General features: G+C 40.4%; 3 protein-coding genes and 1 long non-coding RNA gene across 7 annotated transcripts in view; 2 read left to right on the top strand and 2 right to left on the bottom strand.

Annotated features, from left to right (window-relative positions):
- The window catches only part of sh2d3cb (SH2 domain containing 3Cb), a 49,424-nt gene that overhangs the window by 3,633 nt on the left and 27,651 nt on the right, over nt 1-18,140 (bottom strand). For both annotated transcript variants that reach the window (XM_040050387.1, XM_040050388.1), the window contains 3 exons: nt 1,843-2,303; nt 1,383-1,498; nt 704-875 (listed from right to left, as the gene is read on the bottom strand). In XM_040050387.1, the coding sequence (XP_039906321.1) occupies nt 704-875; nt 1,383-1,498; nt 1,843-2,303 (749 nt within the window). The remainder of the gene's footprint in view (nt 1-703; nt 876-1,382; nt 1,499-1,842; nt 2,304-18,140) is intronic.
- Nucleotides 3,295-8,582, top strand: LOC120745486 (UDP-glucuronosyltransferase 2A2-like). Of its 3 annotated transcripts, none has more exons than XM_040050392.1 (3): nt 3,295-3,716; nt 5,260-5,356; nt 7,066-8,582. In XM_040050392.1, the coding sequence occupies exons 2-3, from the start codon at nt 5,262-5,264 to the stop codon at nt 8,549-8,551; spliced, it is 1,581 nt and encodes a 526-aa protein (XP_039906326.1). In that variant the 5' UTR covers nt 3,295-3,716; nt 5,260-5,261; the 3' UTR covers nt 8,552-8,582. The 3 variants fall into 3 exon arrangements, with proteins under 3 accessions (XP_039906326.1, XP_039906325.1, XP_039906323.1); XM_040050391.1 differs by having other exon boundaries at nt 5,248-5,356; XM_040050389.1 differs by lacking the exon at nt 3,295-3,716 and having other exon boundaries at nt 4,460-5,356.
- On the bottom strand, nt 6,144-17,576 carry LOC120745491. Its single transcript, XR_005698644.1, has 2 exons — nt 15,220-17,576; nt 6,144-9,102 (listed from the first exon to the last, which is right to left on the bottom strand). It is a non-coding gene; the product is annotated as an uncharacterized LOC120745491 (long non-coding RNA).
- LOC120745487 (UDP-glucuronosyltransferase 2B31-like) lies at nt 8,115-14,826 on the top strand. The gene is made up of 2 exons (XM_040050393.1): nt 8,115-8,123; nt 13,193-14,826. The coding sequence occupies exon 2, from the start codon at nt 13,206-13,208 to the stop codon at nt 14,676-14,678; it is 1,473 nt and encodes a 490-aa protein (XP_039906327.1). The 5' UTR covers nt 8,115-8,123; nt 13,193-13,205; the 3' UTR covers nt 14,679-14,826.

Genomic DNA, 18,140 nt, shown 5'->3' with positions numbered 1-18,140 from the left:
ATCAGGTGACCCTGAATCCTCCCTTAGTTACACTGCAATAGACGTAGGCTGCTGGGGATTCCCATGATGCATTGAGTTTTTCCTTTCCAGTCACCTTTCTCACTCACTATGTATTAACAGACCTCTCTGCATTGAATCATATCTGTTATTAACCTCTGTCTCTCTTCCACAGCATGTCTTTTATCCTGTCTTCCTTCTCTCACCCCAACCGGTCGCAGCAGATGGCCCCGCCCCTCCCTGAGCCTGGTTCTGCTGGAGGTTTCTTCCTGTTAAAAGGGAGTTTTTCCTTCCCACTGTCGCCAAAGTGCTTGCTCATAGCGGGTCATATGATTGTTGGGTTTTTCTCTGTATCTATGAAGCACCTTGAGGCGACTTTTGTTGTGATTTGGCGCTATATAACTAAAATTGAATTGAATTGAATTGAACCGGCAACCTTTCGGTTACAAGACGAACTGCCAACTCGTCTTGTAACGAGTCGCCCCCTTATAGCAGCATACACAGTAGGCAAGGGGTTACAGCCTCATGTTTATTGTACTACGCTGTGCCATTAAGTGAACATTTGTTAATCTCTTACCTATACCCTGGTTTAACTTTACCCCGGGCAACCTTTGTTACACATTCCTTGCTCTTCCGGCTGTTTCCTGCGTGCCTCCCCTATCTCCATGAACACAAATAACCAAAGCTCCGTGCAGTGCATGTTTACCTGCGGAAGCTCCAAGGCTCTCATGACTGTAGCGAAGCCAAACATATTGCCCATTGTGCTCTTGAGCTCAGCAGCGATTTGGATGATTTTGTGAAGCAGGCAGGCTCGTTCTTCAGTCGTCCCCGTGCAGCCCAACACGTGCACAGCCAACATAATCGACATGGCTTGAAACCTGCAGGAATGTTATGTTATATCAGGTCATGTCAGCCCACACAGTGATCACACTTTGCTTAAAGAGGTCCTTAAAGTCAGAACAAGACTTCCAAAAGCAGGAATAGGGAGACAACATTGAAAGGGAAAGCAGACATATGACTAAATAAATCACGCAGTTAAAAGAAGGCTAAAAAAAAGATGGAAAGAATTATAAATTACTATGAATAAATTAGGAATAACACACCATGTCATTGCTGTTGTGACACTCCTGTGTATAAATGCCCCACTTAACAGCAGAAAGTCTTAAAGCCTGGTAACAAAGCCAGGTTGGTCTCTCTAGTCTAGTCTACTAACTTCATTAGCAGCATTATAGTTTATGGTTCCAGTTTGTAAAAACATTTGCTAGTAGATAACTTTGCAGATAACTAAAAACCAACTTGGTGGACAAAAGTCTAATAAGGCTCATGTCAGATATACACCGTTCTATCACGCTAATGAACAGCTGAACTGGTTGAACAGTATTCACCTCTCCAGCAGGTCTAGTCTTAACTGTTGTCCATGTGGCAGCGTGAGCAGCTCCATCCCGGAGGTAACGCCCATCATTCTTTGCACCTCTGGCGTGACCTCCAGAATTCTGGCCACCTAGGAACACACACAGATGTAAGAACTGCTGCATTAGATTTCAGTTAGCGGAACCAGGATGAGCAGGAAAATACACTTTAAAATCTCCTGAAACATCTGCATGTTTTCACACATCAATAACACTTTGATTTAGAAATGGTTTAGAATTTGCATTCAAACAAATACCCCATAGTTTACCTGTTATCACTAACGCATGGCTAGCCCTAGTTTTCCTTCTGCATAGTTGCCACTGCATTCAGACTAAAATAAAGAAATCCCTAAACCTTTCTGCAGAGCTGCAGTCCATCCTTAAAAAAAATCCCTATTACTTTACAAATATTGATTAGAGCAGCTATAAACAGTACCATGCAGTCAGCCTTGGTGATGTGTTTGGCCATTGTCCTGGGATCGACCTCCACCAGAAGCTCCTTCACCCTCCGCAGGACGCCCACTTCTAGAGGCTTATTCTCTTTTCCCATCAATGGTGACTGGTACCTGCTGGGTTTGAAACAGGAGACCGTCTCCACCACAGGCGAAAAGTACACATTCCCATCCTCGGCCCTCAGTGGGTCGACCCCCACTGACCCCTCTTCTGCCTGCAGCCTCTCCACATAGCTCTGAGGACCAGGGTACAGCTCTGTGTAGCAGCTCCCGTCTGCATGAGAGGAGGGAGAGACCTGGGTGTGGTGAGGTTGGGGTCTGTCAAGATGCTGTCTCTGTAGGGTGCTGCTGGGAGAGGGCAGAGGTTGGACGGTGTCCGAGCGCCTCGGCAGGGACGGAGTCACAGTGGGAGTCCGGCTGCTGGACGGAGTTCTGGATGTGGGGGCTGAAGAAGAAGGGAGGGAAATTAGGAAAAAGATGTTTACAAATATTTATCCAAATAAAGCAGAATAAATATATACATTTCAGACACTACTTGAGATACATAATAAGAGGAAGTGCCACATTCTATGTGGATGATTATTATAGACTAATGAACCCATGACAATGAAATATACTGATAGAAATATCATCAGTATAGCTGATCACTGTGGTTAATAGTTTTGGACAATTATTTTAGGGCTCTAAGGCAGAGAGGAATATTATACCATCATGGCTTTTGGGTTGACTCATAGTTAATTAATGTTAAACTTTCATATTTTGTGCGCCTCTTATTTTCACCTTAGTCTGTGTCTTGGTGTTTCCCTTTTTTAGTTTACTTCCTGCTTTATTTTGAAGGATAATTTCTTTTTTGCTTTCTGCATTTTCACTTCCTTTCTGTCAGTTTATTTCTGCCTTCATTATTGTCTAGACTGAGTTTACTGGTGCCATGATATTTCTCTCCCCGATTTAAATCTTTACTTACAAACTATAATGTCATTTAGTTTATTCACCGTTTTTTGGTTTCTTTGACTTCACAGTCATGTCAGTTAATATCAAGCGGCGCTGCTCAATTTGTTTTTTAATAAACAGAAATGTAGATTCCTTTTTATCATTAATTGTTGTCTCTGAATGCAATTAATCTACCGTGTGAGGACATCCAGTAGAATCATGTGAATCATTTAATTAATTAATCAATTAATAGGACACACCTACAGTATAATGTATCTTTTGAAGACTTGCATTAACTCTTTCGAACTCTATTGCAGCTTTACTTGGGAATTTTTTCTTGTTAATGTTTTTTTCCCTGATCATTAGCTCATGGCCTGCTATTTGTTTTAATGTGCAATTTATTTGTCTTGTGAAACAACGCGTTCACTTTTTTAAGTCAGAGGGCGAGGTAATGAAGTTCATGTAGATGAACTCACTATTTGAACACACTGTTTGATTAATGCACACCAATAACCTTCTACTTACATCACACTCAATTACAACAGTTTATTTCTATGTTGCCTTCAATTTTTCAATTACTTCCATTTTATCCTCAAATGTTTTCACCCAAAACCATTCATTCATTTCAGATACACTTGCCTTTGTCTATAGTAACCTGTAGCAACAGTATTATCTACTACATCTATAGATCAGAGTTCACAACATTTGATCCAATTTTCTCTTATCTCTTGTCCAATTTCACCTTGCTGCTGAAAACTACAAAAGGCTCTGAACCTTACTCCTGCTACCTTAGAGCCAATGCGGTCAGAGGTGTTTTGCTCGTCAGAGCCCGACGGCAGTCATTCACTCAGAGACCGGTGAAGCAGGCTGGACACACAAACAACAGGCTCTGGTTGAAACGTGAGATCTTTTTACAGGGACGCTCTAGGTAAGTACTTAGATCAAAAACCCAAGATCAGCAAAAGTTTTAGAAGATAAAATGGCATTTTAATGTAAACCCCAAATACCTTTAATGCTGTTTTAGAGCATTTCTTTGTGTAGTTACGCTGCGAGTTCTGTTCTGAAATATGCATGACCAACCAGCTAAGTTGTAGCATATGGATTCTCACAGAGGAACAGAATATTTCCCAGGTGTCTCCTCTCAACAATAACAAGGCTGAGCTTTATGATTGCATGGAGGAATCTCACTATATAAACTATCCTCCTTCACAGTCATAGTTTGTTCTGATCACAAGGAACAAAAGCAAGAAAAAGAATGAATTGTTTTGGAATCGGATGCATTTCAGCTTGGAAAATTGTTTTCTTTCGAAAAAAAGAAGGAAACTTCAAAGGTCACACAAGTTCAGACTTTCTCAAATTAAATACAGAGAGAACATGGAGTTACTTTTTTTGATGCAAAACAGAAAGATTTTTCTTATACAGTTTTGTTTTGATTATTTTAATGTTGGAACTAAGGAAAAAATGTTAAGTCTTGCAAGCACAAAAGGTCTTTTGACTGGTGGTGGTCAGAGGGCCGGGTGGCGCCAGTGTCCGGCAGCCTCGCCTCTGTCAGTGCGCCCAAGGGCAGCTGTGGCTACAATGTAGCTTGCCATCACCAGTGTGTGAATGTGTGGGTGAATGGGTGGATGACTGAATGTAGTGTAAAGTGCTTTGGGGTCCTTAGAGACCAAGTAAAGCGCTATACAAATACAGTCCATTTACCATTTAACATTAAACAATGGCAGCTTTTACATTTTGCTTTATAATTTGATACCCACTAATGCTGGCAGCTGTGAAACCTGAGAGGGAACAAAAAACAGCAAACAGCTTTGTTGCCTTCTTTTAAACCTCCTGAGATTTAGAGGCAGGAATTTCCACACTGCAGTTGAACCAGTGAGCTGCAGAAAATCTGGAAGCTATGCAAGTATTAAAGTAGGGTGCCTCAGCTTAGTGAAAAACTACTGGAAATCCTTTGTAGAAAGACTGGTGGTGGTGTGAATCAGGGTGGTTTTAGCTATACGGCAACCTTTGCTGTCAAACATAAACTGAAATGACTGAGTTATGTTATTTACTCAGATTAGTAACCTAGATCACTAATGATGTACAATGCCACATTCCCAAAGTGAAATTACAAGGCTCAGAAGTTACCTTTTTAAGTACATCCTGACTTCTAATCAGGAAAATAAATTGGCCTCTTGGATTTAACTGTCATTCTTATGTTTAATAAGAATCACTAGATAGCATCTAATGTGTTCTTAAACATTCATAACTTACGTTTTGGTTGTCATCATTGCAAGTTGCAGAAATTCATTGTCATTTCTTGATCTGGAGTCACTACATCACTGCCAATATCTTCCAGTGTGTATGCAGGAAGGAATTTTCTAAATCATTTTTGTTTGTTTTTAAGTTTATAGAAACCCTTAAACTCAAGGCCCTTACTAAACAGATGGAGAGATTTAACATCTTGACATCTTTGTCAGAATCTCTTTCAGAGATGTGCCATCCGAACTTGCTGGCACTTGCAGTGCTGCTATGCTCTACATTGTTGGTAAATGGAGGGAAAGTCTTGGTGCTCCCTGTGGATGGAAGGCGATCGTGGCTCAAGAGTTGGGAGTTCGCCTTGTAATTGGAAGGTTGCCGGTTCGAGCCCCGGCTTGGACAGTCTCGGTCGTTGTGTCCTTGGGCAAGACACTTCACCCGTTGCCTACTGGTGGTGGTCAGAGGGCCCGGTGGCGCCAGTGTCCGGCAGCCTCGCCTCTGTCAGTTTTCCATCTGACACCTTTTATTATGCAATTTTTCTTTTTTTATTGAGGGATAATTGAAGTCACTATTTTTGTCAAGTTTCAGCTTTACCATTTTGTTACATGAAACATTTTAAAAGTTCTTATTGTTTTTACTCTTAAACCTTTTGAGGTCGAAGTCATCATCAGCAATGACCCCCAACCCCGAGTAGTATTTATTTAAAACTGTTTCCTAAGGTTTTGATCATCAGACGAAAAACTACTAAACATTCTCACTGACAATATATGAAAAACTATGAAGGGTTAGGTTTAACGTGATTACCTTTCATGAAGCACTAACGTCTTATTTGCTGCGTGAGTAAAGTGAAGTATTGGACTGTATCACTTTACTGGAAGAACGTGAAAGCTGAAGAATTTGTTCAAACTGGTCTTATCCTGAAGAACAGAAATTTTCCATCACTTTCTAATAAGAAATAAAGAAGCTTATCGGTGTTTCCTTACATTATTTAATTTGACCTGAATCAATGCAAGTTTTTAGTTATTGAAACCAAAGAAGACTTGTAGGACAATCTCATAGTGTTTAGAGTTTCACTTTAGTTTTTCAAATTCACCCGCATTTCATTATTTTTTTTTTAAATTTAATTTATTTTTTTCAAATGGTACAGTGAATTCTGCCTTTTTTCCCCCTCATATTTACACTTTAATTAAGATCATATGAACAGTCTGGGGTTCCACACCACAATCACCTTTACTGTGCAACATGCTCGTCTCTAGCTCCCAAACTTCTTGTCAGCCTCTATTTACTGAAGGAACACAAACTTCGACTTATCTCTTAAAAGAAAACATTACTGCAGATAATGAGCAAAGTCATATTTAAAAACAAAAAGTAAAAGATTAAATGTTTAACATGAATATTCATAAGAATCAACGAAGTTTACATATATAAATGTTGACTCTAGAATTCAAATCAAGTACAAAAAGGTTTAGCTGATTGTAACGTTTGAAATTAATTCTAATCAAGAGGACAAGTTTCACGTTTTTTGTTGGAATCATTGTTTAGTCATACAGAAGTTATTTCTTGTTTTGCTGTTTCTTTGTGACTACGGTGTTAAAAAGGTATGAAAATTTAGCGGCAAAGTCACTAACTTATCAATAATGAGATCAACAGTAGGAGATACTCACTGCTGTGAGTAAGAGGCTCATGACTTTAAGATAATAATCTACATCTATAACTTAACCTTTAAATCTGAGTTTTTATCTTAAAAGCCAAAACCAAAGCAGACCTGGCAAATACATCTGACCTCCAAGTTTATATATTGGCCAGTCCATATTTTCCCAACTTAAACTTTATCTCAGGTATATCTGTCATTAGTTATTAGGGTGATACAAGCTCTTGAACTCAAACCATTTGCTTAAGAAATAATCTAACATCTTGACATTTTTGTCAGAATCTCTTTCAGAGATGTGCCATCCGAACTTGCTGGCACTTGCAGTGCTGCTATGCTCTACATTGGTGGTAAATGGAGGGAAAGTCTTGGTGTTCCCTGTGGATGGAAGTCACTGGATCAACATGAATATCATTGTCGCAGAGCTTCACTCCAGAGGTCATGAAGTCACAGTGGTGCAGCCAAACGACACCTGGTACATCAAGTCAGAGTCCCCTCACTACAAGACCATCACTATAAATTCCTCAGCCGGATTTGATGAAGAGCGCTTTGGGGGATTTGCTATGAGAACACTAATCATGCGTCGACAAGGTGCTTCACTTTGGACACGTTTATCAGTGGAATATGATTTAGTGAAAGAGTTTTATGAAATGAATAAGAAAGTGCTTGAGATGGTGGAACGCATGTTTGAGGATACCAAGCTGATGCAGAGCCTCCATGATGCCAAATATGATTTGGTTCTGACTGATCCTACGACTGGTACAGGTTGTCTTATGGCTCATCGTTTGGGTCTTCCACTTGTCTTTAATGTCCGATGGACTATTCAGGGTGAAGGCCATCTAGCAATTGCACCTTCCCCACTCTCTTACATCCCCATACCAGGGACAGAGCTGACTGACAAGATGACTTTCATTCAGCGTGTCCAGAATATGCTCTACTTTTTCTTCACATGTTTTCAAATTTGGTACGTCACAGAACCAAACTACAAACCATTTGTCCATCGTCATTTTGGCAGTGATGTACATTACATGGAGCTGTTTCAGTCAGCAGACATCTGGCTGATGAGAAACGATTTCACCTTTGAGTTCCCTCGACCCACAATGCCAAACGTTGTCTACATGTCAGGATTTCAGTGCAAACCCTCCAAGCCCCTGCCTAAAGAGCTAGAGGACTTTGTGCAGAGTTCAGGTGAACATGGTGTCATTGTGATGACACTGGGGACGCTGGTAGAAGAACTTCCAGAGGACATCGCTGAAGACATTGCTGCTGCTTTTGCAGAACTTCCTCAGAAGGTGATTTGGAGGCACAAAGGCAAAAGACCATCCACCCTTGGTAATAACACGCGAATCTTGGACTGGTTGCCCCAAAATGACCTCCTGGGTCACCCCAAGACCAGAGTGTTTGTGGCCCATGGAGGCACCAATGGGATACAGGAGGCCATTTACCATGGTGTGCCCTTGGTTGGCCTGCCACTTATGTTTGACCAGGCTGATAACTTCTTCAGGATGAAAGCAAGAGGTGTGGCCAAAGTCCTTGATATTGCAACAGTGAACAAAGAAAACTTCTTGGAGGCGCTAAAGGAGGTACTCTACCAACCATCCTACAGGGAGAAGATGAAGGAGCTGTCCAGCATCCAAAGAGATCAGCCTACGAAACCGCTGGACCGAGCCATGTTCTGGATCGAGTTTGTCATGCGGCACAAAGGAGCGGCGCACTTAAGGACGGAGTCTTACAAGATGTCCAGCATCCAGTACTACTCGATCGATGTGGCAGCCTTTCTGCTGGCAGTTATTCTGCTAGTATTTACCATTTTTATTTCAGCAGTCAAGTTTCTGTTGCGTAAGTTATTTTACAGAAACAAAGTCAAAAAGGAATGATGATTGTGTTACAAACTGTGTATGCTTGTCATCTGTTCTCTATTCAGGAGAAGGACAGAGATCAATTTGTACTGGTAGTGTAACAACCCTGAGTGTGTGCAGCTCAGTGCAACAATACAAACCTCACATTTCCTAATGACCTCAGTCTACTCATATTTTAGATGTCTTTTTGTTTATTTGCATTTGGATCTTGAAACTTTGAAACATAAATACATTGCAGGAAAGTTTGGTGACAAAGTAGAAAATAAGTAAAGGAATGAGTTGTGAGTTTAAATTAATATGATTTTGAATATTTTGCTGTTGTAAACACTTTAAGAATCACCACATTTCTTAAAATTGTCTAACAGTTAAACAGGAAGACAATTAAATGTTTCTCACTCCTGTATGGTGATGATGTTTAATGCGTTATTAAGAGCACATAAGAAGAGTTTGGCCTCGTGCAGTGCTCAACTATAGAATATATTTTATTATATGTATTGCTGCAGAAATTTCACAAGACTTTTTTGGAGATATTTTTCAAATTTATTAAAAAAAACAAAAACTTCTGTAACCTGACCAACATATTCACAGTAATATAGAAACAGTGTGCAAGTAGCTGAAATTCACTGTGTACTGTATATTTTTCCTACTCTATTTCAAATGTTGCTGGAATAGAAAATAAAGTAAGTTGAAATCTAATACAACTATTTTGGTGCACTGAATTACATATTACCATAGAACACTATTGATCACTTTGTTGATTTAAAAAAAATATATACAGCAATGTCTCCATTGTTACATTTATTTTTAACTGAACTACATTTAACTACAGAGCCCCGCAAGGGACATTGGAGGAAAAAAAAAAAAGATGAACTTTAGTGAAATCTCGCAAAATAGGCTGCAATCCTTCACAGGTCGCATTTGAAGGCTGAGTCGGTGTATCCTTCGTGGCTACTTAGTTTTAATATTACTCTTTCTCGGTGAGAAAATAAACTTTTAAGATGTTTACAGGCATGAATGTAGCTGTGTAAACTTCAAATATCTGCACTTTTTATCAAGACATCAATTATTTGCAAAAGTGCACCGACGTTTTCGGAGACATCTGTTACCCACCAGCTCAAAGCTGACCGGGAGGTCGAGGCCCACTAGAGCTGGGGGGGAACACCGCACTCGCAAAAGTTCTGCGAGATCTCGCAGAAGTCCATCTTCTTCTTCTTCTTTTTTTCCTGCAATGTCCCTTGCGGGGCTCCGTATTTAACTACTTGAATCATATATTCAGGATTTACGAAAGTTTTTCATCTGACACCGATTTATCATGTGAGTTTTCTTTAGAAGTCAAGTTTTTTTGTCAGATTTGAGAAGTACACTTTTTTGTTTTCTTTTTTTAAAACGTGAAATATTTGAAAAGTTCTTATTGTTTTTACTTTTAAACTTTTTGAGGTCTAAGTCGTCATCGGCAATGACCCCAACCCTAACATTAACCCTATGCAAACAGAATAGGAGTAAAGTGATATATTGGACTGTACTACTTTATTGGAAGAACGCAAAGGCTCACGAATTTGCTCAAATTGGTCTCATCCTGAAGAACACAAATATTTGGTCACTTTCAAATAAAAAATAAAGACGCTTATTGGCTTTTCCTAAAATTATTTAATTTGACCTGAATCAATACAAGTTTTTAGTTACTGAAACTAAAGAAGACTTCAGGGAACACGAAATTGGTTAACAATTTAAAGCTGTTCTGCAGCAATGGAGGCTGATCAAGCCTTGAAAATTGGTGCTACTAATTCCTACAGGTGTCCCAACTTTTCTGGATCACTTACACCCCCTTCTGTCTGCATAAAAGCAGTGTGGGAACACACTGTGTTACCAGACCCTAATGAGCATCAGTTGAACAGTATTGTACAGCAGAAAGCAGTGTGTTGCTACAAAAATGGCGAGAAAAAGACAATTAACAGTGGAAGAGAGCCAGACCATCATAACAATTAAAAATTTAGGTCTGTCCTACAGAGAAATTGCAAAGAAAGTCAAGGTGTCAGTGAGTACAGTTTCCTTCAACATCAAGAGGCACTCAGAAACTGGGCAAACTCTGACAGGAAGAGGTCTGGCAGACCCAAAGCCACAACTGAATCAGAGGACAAGTTTCTGAGAGTTAACAACTTGAATGATAAGCGGCTCACAGGACAACAGCTTCAAGCACAGCTTAATGGTCGCAGTAAGCAAGTCTCAGTTTCAACTATGAAAAGAAGACTTTGAGCTGCAGGTTTGACAGGACAAGTTGCAGCAAGAAAGCCTTTGCTAAGGTGTAGGGATGGGTATCGTTTAGGTTTTATCTGATACCGGTGCCAAACCAGTACTTTTGAAATGGTGCCAGTGCTTAAACGGAGCTCGAACTGGTGCTTAAAGAATGGAGAACACAAACTTTGTCCAAAAACCTCTCATGTTTAGCTGTTTTCCACTTTTTCTTTGGACATTTTAGCCTTTTTGGCCAGGGTGAAGGGAGTATCTGCCTTCAAACAAGAAGACAGCCACATGTAACTACAACGGTGTTTGCTAGTTCACCTTACATGCATTAATTTAATAACGTGGTTAGCCTACTCAACATAAATTACACACGAACAGCATTAAGCTACTCGCCCAGAGAAGAACGGCTGCTGCTGCCATCATCATCCGTCATCATTTCTGCTACACTGGCAGGGCTAGGGGCCACGACTCTCCTCTTCGGGTTCTTGAGGGATGTTGCTAACTCCAGGTCCGATAACAGGCACCACACCCGCAGTAGATGTGGTCGGTGTGAGGTCTTGCAGCAAGCTATCAAATATGATGCATTTCTCGGCTTTTAAAAAAATGCTATGCGTCTCCAGGTTCGTCGTCAGATTTGAGGTGTTACCTCCTTTGCACAGTATCACAGTATCACCATAAAGCACTTGTTGCAAGCTGCTGAGTTTGCAGACTTTTGACCGCTTTGCCTTGGTCATTTTTAATCTGTAGCTCTGCTCTAAAAGAACGTACGTATCTGGGCCCGCCTACTATCCTTGCAAAGGTAAAATGATTGGCTAGAATCCAAAGTGTATGACATCTCAGGGGAAAAAAAGCACTGAAATATGCGCTGCTTTTCGGTCTAGTTACTACCGTTTATGTCAGAAGATACCGGTACCCATCCCTACTAAGGTGTCATAATAAGACAAAAAGGCTTGCCTGGGTCACGAAACGCCACCATTGGACTACTGAAAACTAGAAGAAGGTATTATGGACTTATGAATCAAAATTTGAAATCTTTGGTTAATCAAGCAGGATCTTTGTACGCCGTCGAGTAGACGAAAAGATTGTTCCACAGTGTGTGCCATCCACTGTCAAAATGGAGGAGGAAGTGTGATGGTCTGGGGCTGTTTTGCTGGATCCAGGGTTGGTGATTAGGACAGAATGAGCAGCACCCTGAACCAAAACAGCTACCACAGCATTCTGCAGTGCCATGCAATACCCTCTGCGCCTAGTTGGTCAAAGGTTCATCCTACAGCAAGATAATGACCCAAAACATAAGTCCAACCTATGCCATAACTACCTCAGGAAAAAAGAACAAGATGGTAAGCTTGAAAACATGGAGTGGCAGCACAGTCTCCAGACTTAAACCCCATCGATCTGGTTTAGGATGAAAAGGACAGAAGAGTGAAAGCAAAGCAAACTACAATGGCCATACATTTATGGGAACTTCTGCAACACATATGGGAAGAACTCTGTGAAGAATATTTGATTTCTACTGTAGGAAGAATGCCACAAGTGTGCTCGGCTGTTATATCTGCCAAAAGTGGCTACTTTAATGAGTGAAAAGTTTAGAATAGATTTTGTCAATAAACTGATTCAGTGATTTCTTTTTTAACTCCAATTGCTTGTTTATACTATGCTTTCATTTCAATGTGCAATGAGACACTAAACTTCATAATTTTCAATTAGAAAAATAGAAAAATTGGGAGTGTTTTAAAACTTTTGACCAATAGTTTATATGAATGTTGACTGTGGAATTCAACTAAAGGTCATCAAAATTTCTCTGATTGTAACATTTGACAATAACAATAATGGACTGCTTCCAAAACCTTAAATTACACCATAACCCTAATCAAGAGAAGGACTTTCATGCTCTTTTGGAGGATCATTTTTTATTCATACATAAGTTATTTCTTGTTTTGCTGTTTCCTTGTGACTACGAAGTTAAAAAGGTATGAACATTTAGCGGCAAAGCCACTAACTTATCATTAATGAGGTCAACTGCCCAGGATGATCACTGCTGTGAGTAAGAGGCTTATGACTTTAAGATAATCATTCACATCTATATCTTTACCTTTAAATTTAAGTTGTTATCTTATCGACGCCAAAACCAAAGCAGAGCTGGCAAATACGTCTGACATCCAGTGGTTAAGTTTAAATATTGGCCAGTCCATATTTTCCCAACTTAAACTTTATCTCAGGTATATCTCTCATTAGTTATTCGGGTGATACAAACTCTTGAACTCAAACCATTTGCTTAAGAAATAATCTAACATCTTGACATCTTTGTCTGACTCTTTCAGAGATGTGCCATCCGAACTTGCTGGCACTTGCAGTGCTGCTATGCTCTACATTGTTGGTAAATGGAGGGAAAGTCTTGGTGTTCCCACTGGATGGAAGTCACTGGATCAACATGAATATCATCATTGCAGAGCTTCACTCCAGAGGTCATGAAGTCACAGTGGTGCGGCCAAACGACACCTGGTACATCAAGTCAGAGTCCCCCCACTACAAGACCATCACTATAAATTCCTCGGCCGGATTTGATGAAGAGCGCTTTGGGGGATTTGTCATGAAAATACTAGACATGCGTCAACAAGGTGCTTCTCTTTGGACTCGATTATCAATGGAGTATGACCTGATGACACATTTTTATCAAATGCATGTGAAGGTGCTTGAAATGGTGGAGGGAATGTTTGAGGATACCAAGCTGATGCAGAGCCTCCATGATGCCAAATATGATTTGGTTCTGACTGATCCTGGGATTGGCACAGGTGCTTTAATGGCTCACCAATTGCATCTTCCACTTGTCTTTAATGTCCGATGGACTATTCAGGGTGAAGGCCATTTTGCAATTGCACCTTCCCCACTCTCTTACATACCTACACCAGGGTCAGAGCTGACTGACAAGATGACTTTCATTCAGCGTGTCCAGAATATGCTCTACTTTTTCTTCTCAATGTTACAAATTTGGTATATGACAGAATCAACTTACAAACCATTTGTCCATCGTCATTTTGGCAGTGATGTACATTACATGGAGCTGTTTCAGTCAGCAGACATCTGGTTGATGAGAAACGATTTCACCTTTGAGTTCCCTCGACCCACAATGCCAAATGTTGTCTACATGTCAGGATTTCAGTGCAAACCCTCCAAGCCCCTGCCTAAAGAGCTAGAGGACTTTGTGCAGAGTTCAGGTGAACATGGTGTCATTGTGATGACACTGGGGACACTGGTAGAAGAACTTCCAGAGGACATCGCTGAAGACATTGCTGCTGCTTTTGCAGAACTTCCTCAGAAGGTGATTTGGAGGCACAAAGGCAAAAGACCATCCACCCTTGGTAATAACACGCGAATCTTGGACTGGTTGCCCCAAAATGACCTCCTGGGTCACCCCAAGACCAGAGTGTTTGTGGCCCATGGAGGCACCAATGGGATACAGGAGGCCGTTTACCACGGTGTGCCCCTGGTTGGCCTGCCCCTTATGTTTGACCAGGCTGATAACTTCTTCAGGATGAAAGCAAGAGGTGTGGCCAAAGTCCTTGATATTGCAACAGTGAACAAAGAAAACTTCTTGGAGGCGCTAAAGGAGGTACTCTACCAACCATCCTACAGGGAGAAGATGAAGGAGCTGTCCAGCATCCAAAGAGATCAGCCTATGAAACCGCTGGACCGAGCCATGTTCTGGATCGAGTTTGTCATGCGGCACAAAGGAGCGGCGCACTTAAGGACGGAGTCTTACAAGATGTCCAGCATCCAGTACTACTCGATCGATGTGGCAGCCTTTCTGCTGGCAGTTATTCTGCTAGTATTTACCATTTTTATTTCAGCAGTCAAGTTTCTGTTGCGTAAGTTATTTTACAGAAACAAAGTCAAAAAGGAATGATGATTTTTATGCTTGTCATCTGTTCTCTATTCAGGAGAAGGACAGAGATCAATTTGTACTGGTAGTGCAACAAACCTGAGTGTGTGCAGCTCAGCGCAGCAATGCAAATCTCACAATTGTCTAATAACCTCGGTCTAATCACATTTCAGATGTGCTTTTGTTGTTTGTTTTTTTCCAATCTTAAAAACTTAAAATGTATATAATTTTCAGTGTTTTTCAGTAAAAAGTTAGAAAATGAGGCAAGTAAATCAATAAATTAGTTACGGGTTTAAATTCACGTGACTTAGAATATTTTGCTGTTGTAAACACTTTAAGAATCACCACATTTCCTAAAATTGTCTAACAGTTGAACAGGGAGATAATTAAATTTTCCTACACCCATATGGTGATGATGTTTAAACCTTCATTAAGAGCACATAAGAAGATTTTGGCCTCATGTAGTGCTCAACTATAGAACATATTTTATTATATGTATTGTTGTAGAAATATTACAGAATTTGATGGTGATATTTTTCATGTGCATAAAAAAAACTTCTGTAACCTGACCAACATATTCACAGTAATATAGAAACAGTGTGCAAGTAGCTGAAATTCACTGTGTACTGTTTATTTTTCCCCACTCTATTTCAAATGTTGCTGGAATAGAAAATAAAGTAAGTTGAAATCTAATACAACTATTTTGGTGCACTGAATTACATATTACCATAGAACACTATTGATCACTTTGTTGATTTAAAAAATATATATATACAGCAATGTCTCCATTGTTACATTTATTTTTAACTTAAGTACATTTAACTACAGAGCCCCAGAAGAGACATTGGAGGAAAAAAAAAATAAAGATGAACTTCAGTGAAATCTCGCAAAATAGGCTGCAATCCTTCACAGGTCGCATTTGAAGGCCGAGTCGGTGTATCCTTCGTGGCCCAACCTATCCCAGAATTCATGACACGGCCCAGCCAATTCCAGTTTCTAACAATGGCGGCAAATATCTGCACTTTTTATCAAGACATCAATTTTTTGCAAAAGTGCGCCGATGTTTTCGGAGACATCTGTTACCCACCAGCTCAAAGCTGACCGGGAAGTCGAGGCCCACTAGAGCTGGGGGGAACACCGCACTCGCAAAAGTTTTGCGAGATCTCACAGAAGTTAATCTTCATTTTTTTTTCTGCAATGTCCCGTGTGAGGCTCCGTATTTAACTACTTGAATCATATATTCAGGATTTATGAAAGTTTTTCATCTGACACCGATTTATCGTGTGAGTTTTCTTTACAAGTCAAGTTCTTATTGTTTTTAATTTTAAACTTTTTGAGGTCTAAGTCATCACTGGCAATGACCCCAACCCTAACATTAACCCTATGCAAACAGAATAGGAGTAAAGTGATATATTGGACTGTACTACTTTATTGGAAGAACGCAAAGGCTCACGAATTTGCTCAAATTGGTCTCATCCCGAAGAACACAAATATTTGGTCACTTTCAAATAAAAAATAAAGACGCTTATTGGCTTTTCCTAAAATTATTCAATTTGACCTGAATCAATACAAGTTTTTAGTTACTGAAACTAAAGAAGACTTCAGGGAACACGAAATTGGTTAACAATTTAAAGCTGTTCTGCAGCAATGGAGGTTGATCAAGCCTTGAAAGCTGGTGCTACTAATTCCTACAGGTGTCCCAACTTTTCTGGATCACTTGCACCCCCCTCTGTCTGCATAAAAGCAGTGTGGGAACACACTGTGTTACCAGACCCTAATGAGCATCTGTCAGTGCGCCCCAGGGTGGCTGTGGCTACAATGTAGCTTGCCATCACCAGTGTGTGAATGTGTGTGTGAATGGGTGGATGACTGGATATGTAAAGCGCTTTGGGGTCCTTAGGGACTAGTAAAGCGCTATATAAATACAGGCCATTTACCATTTTGAACAGTATTGTACAGCAGAAAGCAGTGTGTTGCTACAAAAATGGCGAGAAAAAGACAATTAACAGTGGAAGAGAGCCAGACCATCATAGCAATTAAAAATTTAGGTCTGTCTTACAGAGAAATTGCAAAGAAAGTCAAGGTGTCAGTGAGTACAGTTTCCTTCAACATCAAGAGGCACTCAGAAACTGGGCAAACTCTGACAGGAAGAGGTCTACTCTGGCAGTACCAAAGCCACAACTGAATCAGAGGACAAGTTTCTGAGAGTTAACAGCTTGAATGATAAGCGGCTCACAGGACAACAGCTTCAAGCACAGCTTAATGTCGTAGTAAGCAAGTCTCAGCTTCAACGATGAAAAGAAGACTTTGAGCTACAGGTTTGAAAGGACGAGTTGCAGCAAGAAAGCCTTTGCTAAGGTGTCATAATAAGACAAAAAGGCTTGCCTGGGTCATGAAACGCCACCATTGGGCCACTGAAAACTAGAAGAAGGTATTATGGACTGACGAATCAAAATTTGAAATCTTTGGTTAATCAGGCAGGATCTTTGTACGCCATCGAGTAGACGAAAAGATTGTTCCACAGTGTGTGCCATCCACTGTCAAACATGGAGGAGGAAGTGTGACGGTCTGGGGCTGTTTTGCTGGATCCAGGGTTGGTGATTTGTACAGAATGAGCAGCACCCTGAACCAAAACAGCTACCACAGCATTCTGCAGCGCCATGCAATACCTTCTGCGCCTAGTTGGTCAAAGGTTCATCCTACAGCAAGCATTAGGAAAATATATTTTCTAGTGCTTATTTGCTGTGTATTTTGTTTTATGCATTGAATAACAGGCCAGTATATTACAGGCCACTTTTCAGTTATAAACTGTGTCATAGGTCATTGCTTAGCAGAGATGGGCAGTAACGCGTTACTTGTAACACGTTACTGTAATCTGATTACTTTTTTCAAGTAACGAGTAAAGTAAGGGATTACTATTGCAAAAACGGTAATTAGATTACCGTTACTTTCCCATAGGAACGCTGCGTTACTGCGTTACTAAAACCGTGACTTTTTGCGAGAATGTCTCACGACAGTGACGTAAGCGAGTGCGCTGTTAGTGACAACAGCTGTGTGCAGATCAACAATGGATCATATATCGAGTGCAGGAGAGAGTATGAGCGTGCAGCGTTTAAAGCGTGGAAGTACTGACCTTACTTTGAGTTTGATTCCATAAAAAGTAACAAAAACATTAGCGTCCATCGTGTGTGGGAAGAAAACTTCTTTTTACAGCGAAAAAAACCCCTAAACTTCCAAGCAAGCACCGAGTGCGCAACAACGTAATGGGAAACTCACAGAGAAACTCGCGGATTCTTCAACTGACCGCTGCACACCTGCACCAGGGTAAACCTCCGCCTACCGTAGTCCTGCTTTACAGGTGAAAATAGAGCAACAGGACCGCTGAGTCTTTGACTTTATTTATTTTCTGCTGTGTTTTACTTGCATCTATTTGAAAGAGTGAGTGTAAACACAAAAAATATTTTATTTTATGTGCTGGAATGTGCA

The sequence above is a fragment of the Simochromis diagramma genome, unplaced genomic scaffold (genome assembly GCF_900408965.1).
Source record: "Simochromis diagramma unplaced genomic scaffold, fSimDia1.1 OVJJ01000131.1, whole genome shotgun sequence".
Classification (NCBI taxonomy): domain Eukaryota; kingdom Metazoa; phylum Chordata; class Actinopteri; order Cichliformes; family Cichlidae; genus Simochromis; species Simochromis diagramma.
Note: the sequence above shows the minus strand (reverse complement) of the source record. Positions and strands in the feature narration are given on the sequence as shown.

Bases quoted from the DNA above. Each gene is read 5' to 3' on its own strand.
- LOC120745487 (XM_040050393.1), top strand. From the start codon at position 13,206: ATGAATATCATCATTGCAGAGCTTCACTCCAGAGGTCATGAAGTCACA.
- LOC120745486 (XM_040050389.1), top strand. From the start codon at position 5,214: ATGGAGAGATTTAACATCTTGACATCTTTGTCAGAATCTCTTTCAGAG. The intron at 5,357-7,065 runs GCGATCGTGGCT...TGTGGATGGAAG, and splicing joins GTGCTCCCTGTGGATGGAAG to TCACTGGATCAACATGAATA.